The following is a 17,011-nucleotide window of genomic DNA, read 5'->3' as shown; positions in this document are numbered from 1 at the left end:
GGGGTTCGGATAACCCCCAGAAAGGGAGGTGGTTCCATCAGGCTGCGCCAACAGAGCAGTTTGCTGAATGCTACTTTGAATTTCACCCTCTGGATCTGGTCCCCTATCTATCCATTAGTAACCCAAGTAGAAAGGAGATAAAGAGTATTTCTCAGGCAGCCTTCAGCAACCTGGTTGCAAAACCTCCAGAGATTGCTGGACTCCACCTTCCATCGGTCAAAGCCAGCGTCCTCAGGGATTAGGGGATTGTTGTCCAGCTACATCCCAGAGGTTACCCCGTTGGTTTAGGCCAGTGTCCTTCAGCCTTGGGGCCTCAGATGCTGTTAGACTACAACTCCCATCACCCCTAGCCTGGCTAAACTGGCTGGGGATCATGGGAGTTGTAGTTCAACACAATCTGGGGACACAAGGTTGAAGAGCACTGGGTTAGGCTAGCCAATGAAACTGCTCTGTTTCAGCCCTTGGAAAGTATTTTTGGGGGAAGGGCTTTCCAGTTTGTGGATCAGCCATTAAGAAGGTCTCAACGACTTATATCAGAAGTTGTTAAGAGAATGTTCCTGGTTATGAGCAGAAGCGGAGATCTAAGGAAGTTGTTCTTTTAAGGTCCAAGCTGTATAGCAGTTTTTTAAATGAACACTCTTGTAGATGAGCTTGCAGCTGGAAGAACCTGAGGCAGCATCTTGTGCCCCAGGTGAGGATGGTGGTGAGGGGCATCTGGAGCACTTTTACAGAAGTTCCTGACAACCCACCTGCCATCTACAAAAGGTCTGCTGCCAAATTCTGTGCTAGCCCTAGAGCACATTTTCAAGGGAATTACTGTATGGCCAATGTTCCAGCTCTACAAAGCAGGCAGGGGGACAGCGACACTCAGCCAAATGATGCAAAGGTTGCCAGGAAGACTGAGAGTTACGGTACACACAGAGAGTGGGGAGAAAGGAGGCACAGGTTTGGCTCTTACATATCCATAAGTCAGGTTTCCTTTAGGAACGCCAGCCACAAAGTCTGCAAGAGAGCAAAGGAACACAATGCAATCAGTGGCAGCAGGAGTCCGAACTGCTGCAAGCACACTGTGAACAACAGAATATGGCACAGATCATAGACCCTGGAAGAGTCCTCATGGGAGAGGAGGAAAATACATACATACAGTATGACCTTTAAGAAACCAGATAATAATGCAGTGCACTATTTACTAATCCCAAGCCCTTATTATGAGTCCCTGTCATGGGAAAAGGTGGGTTTAATAATAATAATAATAATAATAATAATAATAATATGAACTCCAATCTCTCTCCTACTGCCCTCATAATTGCACTCTTATTTTGCATTCCAATATTCCCTCCACAATTTCTAACAAAAAATAGAAATAAAGTTATTATAATTTATTTGAAAACCTATTTATTGTCTTGGGGGGAGGGGTAGAATTATACAACATTTTGAAATCTTGACGTGTGTTATTTACTCAGAATGCAATGGAGGTAAATATTTTTGACACAAGGTACACATAAACCGGACTGTCACATGGAAGATGGAGCATGCTTGATTTCTCCTGCCCCGGAGGGTAGGACTTGAAACGATGCCTTATGAGGAACGGCTAAGGGAGCTGGGCATGTTTAGCCTGGAGAAGAGGAGGTTAAGGGGTAATATGATAGCCATGTTCAAATATATAAAAGGATGTCACATAGAGGAGGGAGAAAGGTTGTTTTCTGCTGCTCCAGAGAAGCGGACACGGAGCAATGGATCCAAACTACAAGAAAGAAGATTCCACCTAAACATTCGGAAGAACTTCCTGACAGTAAGAGCTGTTCGACAGTGGAATTTGCTGCCAAGGAGTGTGGTGGAGTCTCCTTTTTTGGAGGTCTTTAAGCAGAGGCTTGACAACCATATGTCAGGAGTGCTCTGATGGTGTTTCCTGCTTGGCAGGGGGTTGGACTCAATGGCCCTTGTGGTCTCTTCCAACTCTAGGATTCTATGATTCTATGACGTGTACCAAAGGATTCACGTTACAAGAACGGAGATTCCGACTAAACATCAGGAAGAACATTCTGAAAGTAAGAGCAGTGGAAGGGTCTCCCTCAGGAGGTTGTGGACTCTCCTTCCTTGAAGGGCTTTTAGGAGATTTTGGATGGCTGTCTCTCGTGGATGAGATTCCAGCATTGCAGGGGGTGGACTAGAGGACCTCTACAATTCTAGATTCTTTGCTCTCTCCAAACCAGCCCTACCACCCACACTGAAAGTATCTTCCCTTACTAATAAGCCCATTGGTACCTTCAGTGGCATCTCCGCTAAATTCACCGACCGCCACAGAGTAGCCTAGGGAGAGGGAAAGGAGAGACAACATGATTAAGGGGGGGGGGGAATGCATGCCACTCTACACCTACCAGGGCCATCAGGAAACGCTACTGCCATTTCCCAGCATGCCATGTGGTACCACAGGTTGCCATAGGTCCCATAATGCCAACTAGTTAGTCAGCAATCTGGCCCCAGGCTGAACATTGCTAGGAGGCAAAACTCTTCCCTTTGGAGGAGATGGGATAAGGCCCCTTCTGGGTTTCTCTAAAGGTAAGTGCATGTGGCCATTTTTGCAGGGAAATGGAAAAGGACAGGTTGTGGGCTCAGTGGCAGAGCCTTTGCTCTGCATTCAGAAGGCCCCAGGTTCAATCCGCCGCATCTCCAGGTAAGACTGGGAAAGAGCCCCCCCCCCCGAAATCTGGGAGCACAGCTGCCACTTGGTGCCGAGAAAAGTGTGCCAAAAGTCTGACTCAGTAAAGGGCAGCTTCCTATGTTCCTCAGCATCAGCAGGAGGTGAAAAAAGTCTGTGACTGGGTTGAAATAAAGGACACGGAGTGACAAATTTCACCATCATAGTGTGGTTACGCTGATGTAACCACATCTATCTCTTAAGTAAGATTAATTCCAGAGCATTTGGGGTATCCCAGGATGTCCCTGCTGACCCTGAAGAGATGCTTATGCATCATTCTGCTTATTATTTGTGAATAATATCAACACTTCCCATGAACACTACTCACCCCCACCTCATGGATGAAACAAGGGGTGAACTCAAGAACCCTGGATCTGGCAGGGATCTGCTGACTCTGAAGTTCAGGGAAACCTCTGATCCACTGCCCATTGACAAAGGCTTGAGCAGAGGCCACCCCTTTCTAACAGGGCCCAGATTTTGAACTGAGCAAGTGCTGAAGCGCAAGAACCACCTGCTCAGCCAACCATGAAGCACAGAATGGGCAAAGGCAACCAGCTCCCAGGAAGAAAATGCTACCCCCTAAGGCAAGGATTAGAGAACCTGCAGCCTTCTAGGTGTTCATCTCCTCCTTAACCTGCACTTGCTGGACTTCTGGGCTGTTGCAAGATCAATCAACAGCCTCTCCTGATCGTTGCTCTTATTGTGGGAAAGGGAGGAGCACAAAGGATGGTAGGTCAACTGATAAGAGAGATATGTTCTGATTGTATTTTAAAAGAATTTGTAAAATTTAATATCTGTCTGTCTGTCTGTCTCCATCCAACTCCTCCATCACTCCCAGGCAGCACAGCCAATGGTAATGAATGACAGGGTTTCAGGACCCCACCTCCAGCACTGTCCTAAGACAACGATATTCTCTTTCTCCAACCCTTTCCTTCCATCCAGCACTCACCAAGGTAGCTGTCATCAGCCTTGAAGTTAGCCTGACCCGTCTTGAGTTGACCTCGAGCCTCCAGGACTAAATAATTTGGGTCATATACCTCCACAATGGCATCCTGCGCTGCTGAAAGCACCTGGCCTGAAGGGAAAGGGGGGTGGCAGTTAGAGGGTTGGACTAGGACTGAGAAGGCCATGGGTCAGATCCCCCACTCCCTCAGGAAGCTCACTGGGTGACTTTGGGCAAGTCGGCTACATCTCAGCCTAACTTACCTCACAGGGTTGGTGTGAGGATAAATTCATTTATATAGGGTGGCATTCCAAAAAAGCTATGCAAACACACAGCTCAGTCACTTCCATTAATTTCAGGGGACCTACTGTGAGTAAAACCTAGCCAAATAATTTCTAAACAGTCCTTCATCAAAAGAGATCTCAGGACTGTTTACATACAAGAGCATTTTTTAAAGAACATACTATATAATAAACACTGACAATAAAACCACAATAATAATAACAACAGGAAGTTATTCTGTGTGCCACCTCTTGCTCCTTGGAGGAGAGGCAAGATAAACATTAAATGGATGAATGAATGAAGTTATCCTGAATTTGGGGGACAGGAAGGGGGGAGATGGGGGGGGGAGAAATGGGGATGTCAGTATCCCCACGTGCAAGGAATCTGAGGCAGTGATCAGCTTTATGGATATGCTGTGATTCCACAGGAACACAGAAAAATTGCTCTTCCTGGGAATCTCCAGCTTTCATTTTCTTTTCCTTAAAAGAAAAAAGAACAGAAAAGAGTATGTTGCTAGCCCTTATGGTTAAGAAGGTGCGTTTGAAAAGGAGGCGCTTGATCAGTGAAATAAATATATAAATCTCAATCAGCTGGACCAGTGAAATAAGGATCAAATAAATATTGCCAAAATAGTAATATTTTTCATAATAGTAACAAAGAATCTGGGAGGGGGTCACCTTGCCAGTAATAGCTTCCGGGGCCACCAAGGAGAACGCGTCCAGCCTGCCAAGACAACGAAAAACATTAGTGTTTTCCTCAGAGGTATCTGAGCCAGTTCACCTGACCTTTGCCTTGAGTTTTCCCCTTGTATCTTCACAAGCGCCCTGTGAGGTTTGCTGGGCCAAGAGATGGTAGCTGACCCACAATCACCCAGCCAGCTTTGTGGCTCTTCAGGGGATTTGAACGACTCCACTTCCCATACCTGCTACATCACACTCCCTCTTGACACCCACCCACTGACATCCCCATCACTTCAGAGATCACCCTGGTCACATTTAAAAGCAGGGGCTTTAGGCACTGGACCAGTCTCAGGAGGTACGTGTTGGCAAGCCTCAGCTGAACATAGGTGAGGAGCTGTAAGACTGGCAGCAATACTCAAAAGCATTTTTGAAATTGTCTTAGAAAACAATATTTTAGGTAACATTAGATCTGCTTTGTAGATCAGAAGTTACCAGCCTTTTACAAGCCCTCTCACTCGCCTGCATGGAGTCCTGGGTTGCCTAGGGTGACCAGGGGAGCTGTCAAGTACAAGGCTGATGCAGAATATCCAGATGGCTACAGGTGGTGCAGGTATGTGCACAGGCTTGATAGGGAAGAAATTCCCAAGCAGCACCCGGCAAACTCTCAGCACATCTTTCCCCTGTTCTATATAACCAGAGAATTACTAGCAAGGAAAATGGCAGCCAGGTGTCCCATAGAGTTGGGTTGACAGAGAGGGGAAATAATTGGCCTTCTGCCCTGCCCTTCAGATGTTAAAAGGTAAAGGTAAAGGGACCCCAGACCATTAGGTCCAGTCGTGGCCGACTCTGGGGTTGCGGCGCTCATCTCGCTTTATTGGCCAAGGGAGCCAACATTTGTCTGCAGACAGTTTTTCTGGGTCATGCGGCCAGCATGACTTAAGCCGCTTCTGGTGAACCAGAGCAGTGCACGGAAACGCCGTTTACCTTCCCGCTGGAGTGGTACCTATTTATCTACTTGCACTTTGACGTGCTTTCGAACTGCTAGGTTGGCAGGAGCAGGGACTGAGCAACGGGAGCTCACCCCGTCATGGGGATTCGAACCGCCGACCTTCTGATCGGCAAGCCCTAGCTCTGTGGTTTAACCCACAGCGCCACCCGTGTCAAAAACACAACTTCCCTGACCGGGAATCAAACCCGGGCCATGGTGGTGAGAGCGCCGAATCCTAACCACTAGACCACCAGGGAGCTTCAGATGTTATTGGACTCCAGTTCCCATCATCCCCAGCTGGCATGGCTAAGGAAGATGGGAGTTGTACTCCAGAAACCTATGGAGGGCAGCAGATTGGGGAAGGCTGACCTAAGCACAGGAGCAGTTACCCATACAACTCATACAATTCACCCTCCTGTGGGCTTCACAGGCTATACTGTTTTCCAGATTGGCATTACAGCTGGGGCTGCAGACAGCTGCCATGTGGAAGCGTCTACAGTGCCTGCTATGTATCCACAGCCAGCCACCCTCATGCCAAGGAGACTATCTCTGTCCCAACCCCCAAATACAGGAACCTGCCCCATGCTGCCCATGTTCTTGGCAGGGGTGGAAACTCACCTTTGTGAATTCAGCACTAAAGCCACTTTGGCAGTAGCCTTGAAATCTGAGTCCGCTCTTTTCTGGCAGGAGAAAGAAAGACAAAAGGGGTGGGGGGTGGAAATGGAAATTCAGAGGTGCTGGAAAAAGTTACAGTATAGAAGCTTGAGGATACAAGAGAGGATCATGCCTTTTGCAGTTGAATTATGCATTGGCAATCTGAGTTTTTGAATATGTTCTGGTAAGCTTCAGATTTGCCTGTTGCAAATATTCATTCATATTTGCATGACTAATAAATGTGTGGCGCATGGTGGGGTAGAGGGCCTGCTGCAACCAGCATTCAAAATGATCCCTTCCAAATACAGGGTCCTAGTCCCCTAACCCACCAAACTGAAGCCACCCTTTAATTAGAACCAAACAATAAATATATCCCAGTCCATCATAAGGTCCACAGGCTTACAGATGAATTATTGGAGAACCACTAGATCAGTGCACTTGGAGGAGAGAGAGAAGGGGGTGAAATGCTTGCATTGACAGAATGATTGTGAGTGTGTGATGCTGATTCCTCCCTAAATAAACTGTTCTGTCAGACAACACATGAACCGGAAGCCAATATGCCTCAGGTTGTGACCAGCTTCTACCAACAGAACTGTTACAATAAAATAAATGATCCAGCCTTTTACCTCCAAAATATGGAGCAACCAAGACAGCATTAGAGCATGGGCAAAGTGCCATTTGCCTGATCACAGCCAGACCTTCAGGCATATACTTTAGAAGGAGTACTACAGCTGGGGTGAAGCACCAGAGGTCCAGCAGGGAATCCCAGCCCTGAGCAGGGAAGATGAATCCCCATTATTATTATTATTCACTCTCCATCAGCTGGCAAAGAGATAAACAACAAAGACTTTCCATTTTTAATGTCTGATGTTTTGTTGTGGTTTTTTAATAGTCTGTTGGAAGCCACCCAGAGTAGATGGGGCAATCCCATCAGAGGGTGGGGTATGTCTTCTGATGACATGTGAATTATCCACCAAGTATGGTCTCTGGAGATGGGAACAGTCTTTTCCTTTGGCAAAGTGGGGGTCTAGGGCTTGAAGCTGCGCGTTCAGCATTCTCTTTCCACCACAGGCGCTTCTCCTTTCAGGCAGGCGCCCCCTAGCCTAATTATGCTAATTATCAAGAGGCCACAGCAAATAATAATTAATAATAATGCCTTGGGAAAGGATTCTCATCTTAATAGAACAGCTTGGCCCTAGGGAGAATATGACAACAATAAGAGAACCCCGGCTACTGTGCCCACCCTGCCCTGCTATAACCTGTTCTCCCTTTGATTTACAATAGCAAACCTTCAGCATCAATAATTTAGTGGGCGAGGTGGTGGAAGATACAACACAGCAAGGGGCAAATGGGCTATATTCTATTACTATGCTGTCTGTTATTGTTTTTATTATTGGTGCTCTGTAATGCGTTATGTTGCACACTGTCTTGGGATCTTTTGATAAAGGGGAGAATATAAGCTGAACTCATCTTTGTAATCCTCCTCCTCTTCATTTTCAATTCAGCAATATGACTTCCCTCAGAGCTCCGAAGGATAGCTCTTGCTTGTCTGCATCTGTGGGGGACCAGGAATGCCTTTGCCGGAAGTCCCTCTTCCAGAGCTGACCTCAAGCTATGCAGTAAACTCAGCAAGAGCTGCTCCTTCTGGCTCTCTAGAGACTAGAGTGGCCACTGTGAGAACAGGATGCTAGACTAAGTCTTTGGCCTGATCCAACAGGGCTTTTCTTATGGGGGAGCTCTGCTGGTGGCACAACAGCCTTCTGGTGATCACTGTATGGGTGTCCCCAGGGAAACGCTCCCAGCTTTTCCCACACCCACTTCCTACTGCTTCAGATTATGCTTAGGAAGCAGCTGGCTGGCTGGCCCTTCGGTTCATCTGCCGTGTTCTTTCAGCAGGAGGGACGGCTCATTAAAAGGGGTTAGTACAAGGGACAAGGAAGGGACTTCTATAGTCACTCATACTTCTTCCAGCTCCCTAGTCCAGTGGATGGCAAACCTTACCACCACATGCAGCTCCCATGCCTTCATTGCCCATCACCAGGCGCAAGTCAGCTGCACAGTGGCACACAGCTAAGGCAAGGTAAAAAAAAAGCCTAACAGCACAGAGATGCACCTCCATGGAGGAATAGCTACAGATCAGGGAACCCAGAACCAACACAGCAAAGACACTACTGTGTCCCCTTCCTTCTTTCTCAAAGACTGAGGAGATCATAGGGAACTGATTTAGACGTCCAGTTTAAAGATGAACAAGGGGAGAAAACGTGGTCAGCCCCTCCTTTATGCAACCTTTTGGGCACATTCAATAAGTTACCTTAAAGATAATGCTCCATTAGTTATACAGGCGATGACCAATTAGCACATGTCAGAAAGACGTGTAATCACACACAGCACCAAACTTGGAAGTGACTGAAAATGTCACAAAAAAGTCATAAAAGGGGTGGGCTTCCATGCACTCGGTCGATGTGCACAGGGGCTGGGAATGGAACCTCTGCATGAAATGGTTGCCAACTGTATTAATAAACCTCATGGTCCCCCTTACGTTTACCAACCATTTATTTTATTCAGCAGGTGTGTTGGTTGGTTGTTATGGTTTTATATGTATTTTTGTGGTGTCCAGTGGAATCTTCTTACAAAAATGCAATACAGTTTTCTTAAAAAGAAAGAAAGGCTGAGGTCCTGTGCAAGTGCTGAATGAACCCCTGCCAGGCAGGCACCCTCTCCAGAGCCCCTTGTTACCTGAGCGGCAAGGTGCGTATTCCACAAACTTGGTGAAGTTGTTGATGGACAAGAAGCAGGTGCCCACAACCTCATGCTCAGGCTCGTCATTGTAGGTTCGCCAACTGTACAGGGGGGCGCAGGCCTAGAGGAAGAAGATGAGCCTGGTAAGCAAACGGAAAGGGCTCCACAGTCTTCATTCATGCAAAGCATTTCTACCCCCACACTTCTGATGGGAAAAAACCTCCCAGAGCTGCTTACAAATCAATATAAATAACCCAGCACTCTGGCCTATGGTACAAAAAGGAAAAGGGGTGGGGAGGGAAGACGAAAACAAGCAACCTCATGCACGGACTCTTAATGTTACAAAGTTCTTACAACCACGAGCTTTCAGTTTTAATGTACAGAAGCTGGGAGTGAGACGGTCTTCTGACTTGTGGCCAAAGCTCTCACAGCTGGAGTCAGACTAGACCTGTACAATTCAAGGGTCAAACACTGCAGCTTCAGCAATGCCAACGACCTTTGTAGAGATGTGCCACCTTCTGCAGATGACTGCCCTGCAACATCCAGGCCTATCTTGCGGCCACCACCCTTTCCAGGGTGGCCAGATCAGGACATTGCTCTACATCGTAGAGTCTACGGCAAAGAGTCCCAAACTGTGTCAGAGCCATGAAAAAGGCGGAAGAATTCCTTGGTGATTTAAGGCACACTCTTTGATAGATTCACCAGTCACTCTCTGCACCAACACAAGCACTGCCATTGTCCCAAGGGAAAGAATCCAGAATGCATTAGAATTTCCTAAGGCAGCCTCTGCTGTAGTTAACCAGCATAACAGAATCCCAGAAGCCCCAACACTGGACAAAAAGCAGAGTCCCATCTCTAAGTAGGAAAAGAGGAGGGGTGCTCCAGGCCAGGAGGCAATGTTGACCCAGGTTCCCCTGAGTTGCAAGGAGGATGCCTTCCTTCTGTCCTGGGACCCAAGATATCCACCCACCATTTGGAGAAGCGCCATAGATCACTGGTAGATCATTTACTTGGCATGTAGAAGATCCCAGGTTCTCTACATCAGCATCTCCGGGAGGGACAGGGAAATCCTGGAGAGCTGCTGCCAGCTGGTGTAGACAGTCCTGAGTTAGACAGAGCAGTGGGGGAAGCTGTCTATGTTCCTGTCACATACACACTGCTTGCATTTTGTACTTTAATTGATTTTGTTCTGTAAACTAACCTTGTATTCAAATAGGATGAAGGGTGCCTTTTTTAAAAAAAAGGTTTCAAGCAAAATAAAGTAAGGTTGGAGTGAAGTGTGCCTCTCATTTTAATTTAGAAAGAAAGCAGCAAGGTATGTCCTAGATGTCAAAAGACTGGAGGAAGTCCTGCCCTGCAGCAGGCTAGTTGGAAAGGACTACAGGGAGCGTCTTGGGGGAAACCCAAGAGAAAAACAGGGTGTCCTAGTGAGGCCACAGGGTTGCTTGAGCAACGGCCAACACCCGCCTGCCTGCCTGCCCCCCCCCACCACACTTTGCATTTCCTGCAGTTCTTACTAGCTGCATCCTTCCTGCCCTGCCCCCATGAGACAGATTTTGGAAAGTTGAGGAGTTCAAAGCACAGTTTGAAGTTCAGCAAGGTAACTAATAAACTGCAGGGAAGAGCAACCCCCCCCCAAAAAAACCTCTGGCAACCCTAAAGCAACATCTGGAAATGAGCACCTGACACTCTTAGTACTGGGGAGATTGGGGTGTGCATTTCAAAAAGGACATTTTTTAAAAAAGAAAGAAAATAAAACTTGGTTGGGAGGGGATTAATATGGAGATCAAGTTCCCCCTGCTCACCCATCTCTTTTTAGAGGAGCCAGACAGCCTCTTTAGACAGAGGAAGATCAGCATTATTGTATGAAATCTTCCTTCAAGTCTACATCAGTTTGTCACAAACTTTATCAATGGACTTTGATCACAGCAGGACACAGCATTGCAACAGTAGCCAAAACAGGGGTTTCTGACACTGGGAATACCTGGCCTCTATGTGTTTGTGTGGGTGGGTGGACTTAGATATGCAAGGAATCTAGAAGGGAAGAAATGGCGTTGCCGCATTGGAGATTCCTGGGTTTCTTACAGTGCAATCTTGTGAATGTTTACTCAACAGTGTAACAGCATCTTGTTCTCACAGTGGACAACCAGTGGCCTGCTCTGAGAAATCTGCATCCATGACCTGAGCACATGAGCCTTTGCCCTCCCGTGGTTTCCAGCCCAGTGGCTCAGCCCAGTCGCCCACTGTGACCAGCAGGGCTTCCTTCTGGGTAAGGGTGCATAGAATGGCAGCCTTAAAAGAACCAAGCAAAAAATTGGGAAAGTGGCAGTTTTCGCTCTCCAGTTCAGAGAGATCTGGTTTCACCAGCGCCAATACAGAGGCACTGTTAGCCCTGGTTATCAAATATTCAAGAAACATGCGACTTTGGGCCATGGAAGGCACATAGATCACATCTGTGTAGCATACAAGCCAGGAGTGCCTAGAACTTAGCTATGGCAGCTCCAGAAGCCACTGAGGCAGGAGCTCTCCCAGCTTCCGTGCTACAGAGGGGTCCTGTGATGGGAAGGAAGAAGCAGCTAAAGTCAAAACCTGACCCGGCGTGGGCTGTTGTTACTGAGCCCCACCCCCCACCCTGGCGACAAGCTATTTGCTCATTCATCCTGATGTGTTTCCACAACATTTATGCAAAGGCTAAATTATATCCGGTCTTTATTGAGCCTTCATGCTGATTTGTTTGCAGTGAGGTTATAGGGCAATGAGCATTCATCTCGATCTTCTTGTGGGGTCTTTTAAACATCTTCCCATTATTCATTCATTTATCACACATTTTTCAACACACTTTTCTGTCATGACCCAAACTCCAAAAAGTTCCCAAAAGCAAATTTGTTGTGCTAGGGTGACAGAGCACATCAATCCATTTCCAGTGTGCAGATCTAGAGTTCTGGTATGCACTTAAATCTTTTTGCAAAATTGTGAACATCTGGAGATGCCCTGGGTTCCCCTGATCAACCAATTGCATATGCGCTTTGCCAAATTCATGCCACGACTCCGCTCTTACCAGGATGGAGCTGCCATGTGACCGCACTGTGGCTCCAAACCACTGCAGCGATTTGAACTCCATTTGCTCCACCATCCCATTAAAGTCCTCCATGCGGGATCCTGCTGGACAGAGAACACAAAGGGGTCTGGATCAGTGTTCCTCAAAGGCTTTCAGATACCCGGGACACAGCTTCCTTCCAGCATTCTGGATACAATTTTACTCTCACTGTTGAAAGAAGGTGGATGGGCAGAGACAGATGATGTAAATCATATACACTATCATTTCAGTCAGCCCCTAGAACAAGGATTGCAGCTTGGTGGCAAGAGCATCTGCCTTGCATGCAGAAAGTCCTAGGTGCAAAAGACTCCTGTCTGAAACCCTGAAGTGCTGCTGCCAATCAGTGTAAGCAACACTCAGCTCGATGGATTAATGATCTGACTCAGTACAAGGTAGCTTTCCATGTTGCTATGCTGCTTTCCTGTGTAAGTATATTTCTGGGGTTTTGCCACATGAGCACGTGCAGAAGCGGTCCCTCTGGTTGCAGAAACCTCAGGAGCCAACCGGCACTCTGGAACGGATCCCATCCGCAGCCAGAGGTACCACGGTATTGGCAGAGAAAGAGAGGGAGAACAAGAAGCCTAGAGTGATGGATGCATTTAAAAACAGCCTTCTCCTTCCCCACCGAGGCACAACTCAGCTCCTCTCAGAGCACAGCATATGATTTGAGAATTCCTGGCCTCTTGGTGGAGAGTAACTAGGAAGGAACCTTATACCAAGTCAGAGCATTGGTCCTTTGACCAGTGAGGAAGGCAAGCAGGCCTAGGAAGCGCCGCGTATCACGGTGGTTCTGCACGGCATTTTCAATCACTCCCCACAAGTCTGCACTTGAACATAATGGTTCAGAACATGAGCTATGAGCAGTTCAACTCTCAGCTGATCTATGAATTTGCTGGTTGGCTGTTGGTGAACTGCTGTCTCTCAGTCTTGGAAGCCTGTCCCTTTTCTATAATTTTGGGAATAACAATGCTGGCTTGCCTTACAGGGATGTTGTAAAGATTTCAAGATAATGCAAAGTACTTTGAACACTAAGCACTATTGTTACCCTGAGATTGTCCGCAAACTGGTAGCGGCCATCCAGGAATTCAGACAAGGAAGGAATCTTTCCCAGACCTACCTGGAGATGCTGGGATAGGAACCTGGGACCTTCTGCACTGCAGCTCTGGGTCCCTTCAGCCTCTACTCCTCCTATATCTTCCCCATCTGCTTGACTTGTTGCCTTCTCTGGCTCCAACCCACCACCACAAATACTTCCAAAACCTCCACTTTTCACTGTTTTCCTAAGATGTGATCATTGCCCCGTTTGGTTAATTCCCAAGCTGCATGCCAGCACACACTACTTTTTATTTCAATCATGGAAATCATTGTTAATGGTTCTATGTTTTATAGGTCATGATATCAACTAAATAAAAACTTAATATAAAAACTTGAAATTCATAAATAAAGCATAACAATAACCAACATATTGCAATATGTATGTTGTTTGCATATTGTATTGTATTTTTATATTTACTGGGCGGTACTGGGAGGATACAACAAATACTGTCTTTCGCAAGGCAACTGCCAGAAACTAACTAAATGAAGGTGATTTGTGGGCCAAATGTATTCACCCTCAGATGTGGCAGCCCATACACCTCTGCTCTAGTCATGGCTCTGGCCTCCGAGGGGAGCCTAGGAAATTCTAGAAATTCTGCCCCATCTCAGCCTCAGGTGCGACAGGATCCTGCCATCACTCCTGCTGCAGAGAATTGCCCACCCACAGAAAGGTTGTCCCTTACAGCCCTGAATGTTTCTCCACTTTTTCCAATCAGGTCCATATCAGCAGCTTATGCAGAAAATGTACTAAATCCATGTGGAGTGCTAAGAGGAAGAGAGCTTCCCGTTTTCATTTAGGGGGTGGGATGGAGCTTGTCGGAAACAGCCTAGATCTGAGGCTGTGAGCTTGTTATTCCCCCAGCAGTTGTTGCCTTTGGTTTTGATCCAGACCAGAAGAGGCATCCCCAGCCCACTGGCTCTGGTTCATACAAGGCCCTTCATATCAATCCAATGGGATGTAGTGATAATACCCTCAGATCTTGCAGGAACCACTTAATCCCTTTCTTGCAAAAGAAACCGTCAGGCAGTGACCCCAGAAGACCAGGTATAAAACAAATGCCAAGTCTCACAAGCTGCTTCTGGTCCATTAAGGGCATTTCCAATTCTCTCCCTCTCTCTCAATTTACTCTAAACTAAAGGAACTGCCAAAAATACAATTTGGTTCCACATGGGCATTTCCAGCCCGCCCCTCCACCCTTCTTTAATTCACATCACTGCCTGAAAAATCAACAATCCCTGCAGTTTGCAATTTCAAAAATCCCACACCGCCACTGTGAACAATGCTCCAGAAATTCCTCCCCTGTTTATTCAGAAAGAGAAAATATTTCATAACATAGCACTGCTGCCCATTTTCCCCTTCAAGATTTCCCATTGTTCCCATCTGGTGGGGAAGAGGAGACTGGAAGAGGAGGAGGAGGGCAGGACCAGGGAGGGGGGAGGTTGTTCTTGTTAATCAAAAACCACTCAGGCCCCACAACCCTCCCTAACGGTGCGATATCCACTCCAGTGGTTCTTCAAACTCCAGTCCAGGAAACTCTGAGGTGCCTTGGATGCCTCTCAAGGTTTCCGCAGTGAGAAGATGATTGGCAATGGCAGACGCGCTTCCTTGCCGTGCTTGATCTTCCTGCAACTCACAGCCCGAAGGAAGCAGGGGCCGCGATGAGAGAGAACAGGCTGACCAGTGCTCCTAAGACAGAGCCCCAGACCATTACCCACAAGCCTTTGCAATGTGCAAGGAGTCCTCAGCTGGGAAACAGATGTGGAAAGGATTCCCTCAAGAAAGTAAGTTTCCAAAAATCTGTTTTACTCCATAGACACATGAAGAAGCCACAACATAGGGACATGGGAAGCTACCATAGACTGTGTCAGACCGTTGGGTCTACCCAGCTCAATACAGTGGTATCTCTGGATGCGAATGGGATCCGTTCTGGAGCCCTGTTCGCATCCTGAAGCGAATGCAACCTGCGTCTGCGCATGCGTGGGTCGCGATTCGCCGCTTCTGTGCATGCACGTGACATCATTTTGAGCGTCTGCACATGCATGAGGCGAAACCCGGAAGTAACGTGTTCCGTTACTTCCGAGTCGCCACGCAGCACAACCCAAAAACGCTCAACCTGAAGCTGCTTCAACCCGAGGTATGACTCTCCAGGACTACTCCTAGGTGGAGATATTAGGGACTGAACCGGGGACCTTGGCTCTGCCCCTCAGCTGCCACCCTCCCGCTCACAGTAAGCCAGGGTGGTGGAGCGTTTCGTGTTGCTAGTGTGCAATGGATCAGGTCTGATCCCTACCTGGCCATGGCTGACCATGAGCTAACTATGGCCTCTCGCAGGACTGTTGCAAAGATCAGATCACTGGGGTGGGGGGTCGGCACTGTGCTTCAGCTTCACAGAGGAAAGAGGCATGGAATAAAAAGGTAATAAACAAAACATGAAACAAGGAGTCCCTACAATAGGAATCTTTCCAGCGCTACTTTGATAGCTGCTGTGATCCTTTTGTTTCATTTGTGAATGCAGTTCAAAACAAAACAGGCTCGGCAGCACAACCCTCCCTCATCCCAAATGGGCGTGAGATCAAACCCCACAACACATATCTCAAAATGCCATGACATACTGTATACATAAGAATTTGGCCTGTGTTTTCGTCACCGAACCTTACTCTTTCTTATAAGACATTCAGTCCATTTTGCTTATTCAGTTAACAAAGTTCTTTGCCTTCCAAGGATTATGTGGGCTCCAAATATGGATATCAGGGCTGCAGTTCAACAGAACCATAGAATCGCAGAGTTGGGAAAGGACCACCAGGGTCATCTAGTCCAACCCCCTGCAATGCAGGAATCTTTTTGCTCAACGTGGGGCTCAAACCCATGACCCTGAGATTAAAAGTCTCATTAAGAGCTATCCTGCATACTCAGGGACTTGAGCATCGGCTTCATTTACCTCACTGAGATTTACTTCTGAGAAGACTGTGCAGGAAAACAAAAAGCCTTACCAATCAGTTGCCCTAGACAAGAGCTGGTGGACCTGTGGCCTTCCAGAAGTTGCTGGACTGCAGCTCCCAACATCCTTGATGGCTGGCCGTGCTGATGGGAGTTGGAGTCCAACAACATTCTTAGGATTCAACAACATCCAACAACATTCTTAGGATTGGATTCTTAGATCATGGACTGCAGTTTCTTGAAGATGGACTTCTGGCAAGCGATGGGATGCACCTCACAACGGTTGGGAGGAATGTTTTTGCCAAAAATCTCAGAAACCTCATCAGGAGGGCTTTAAACTGACTAATGTGGGGGAGGGAGACAATGCTCCTGAAGGTAGGAGTCTATCAATTGATGAAGATGATCATCCAAATGTCATAGACCAAATGGAGCAAACAGCACGCAGACCTAGTGGTGGGAGGAAAAAATCCTTAAATAAGAGACACAGGGGAATGATTAATGGACTTCAATGTCTGTACACTAATGCGCAAAGCATGGGAAATAAACAAGGAGAGCTTGAGCTCTTGGTACAGCAAACTAAATATGACATAACAGGCATCACTGAAACCTGGTGGGATAAGTCCCACGATTGGAATGTAATAATGGAGGGATACAATCTTTTTCAGAGAAACAGACCAGACAAGAAAGGAGGAGGAGTGGTGTTATATGTCAGGGATGTGTATACCTGTGAAGAGATCCAAGATTTAGAACCTCAAAGCCAAAGTGAGAGCATTTGGGTCAAAATTAAGGGAGAGAAGAAGAACAGAGACCTCATTGTGGGAGTCTACTATAGATCCCCAAGCCAAACGGAGGACATAGATGATGCCTTCCTGGAACAGATGGCCAAGCATGCAAAAG

General features: G+C 47.1%; 1 protein-coding gene across 3 annotated transcripts in view; it reads right to left on the bottom strand.

The window, feature by feature from the left end:
• Positions 1-17,011, bottom strand: part of ITGA5 (integrin subunit alpha 5) — a 73,052-nt gene that overhangs the window by 27,790 nt on the left and 28,251 nt on the right. For 2 of the 3 annotated variants that reach the window (XM_083486514.1, XM_083486516.1), the window contains exons 3-9: positions 12,043-12,146; positions 8,982-9,105; positions 6,210-6,271; positions 4,601-4,646; positions 3,648-3,773; positions 2,266-2,310; positions 959-1,002 (exon numbers count right to left, since the gene is read on the bottom strand). In XM_083486514.1, the coding sequence (XP_083342640.1) occupies positions 959-1,002; positions 2,266-2,310; positions 3,648-3,773; positions 4,601-4,646; positions 6,210-6,271; positions 8,982-9,105; positions 12,043-12,146 (551 nt within the window). The remainder of the gene's footprint in view (positions 1-958; positions 1,003-2,265; positions 2,311-3,647; positions 3,774-4,600; positions 4,647-6,209; positions 6,272-8,981; positions 9,106-12,042; positions 12,147-17,011) is intronic. The other variant, XM_083486515.1, reaches the window with a different exon arrangement.

This window comes from Podarcis liolepis (assembly GCF_965112155.1).
Source record: "Podarcis liolepis genome assembly, chromosome: 2".
Lineage (NCBI taxonomy): Eukaryota > Metazoa > Chordata > Lepidosauria > Squamata > Lacertidae > Podarcis > Podarcis liolepis.
The sequence above is the reverse complement of the archived record's forward strand: the minus strand, read 5'-3'. Positions and strand labels throughout refer to the sequence as shown.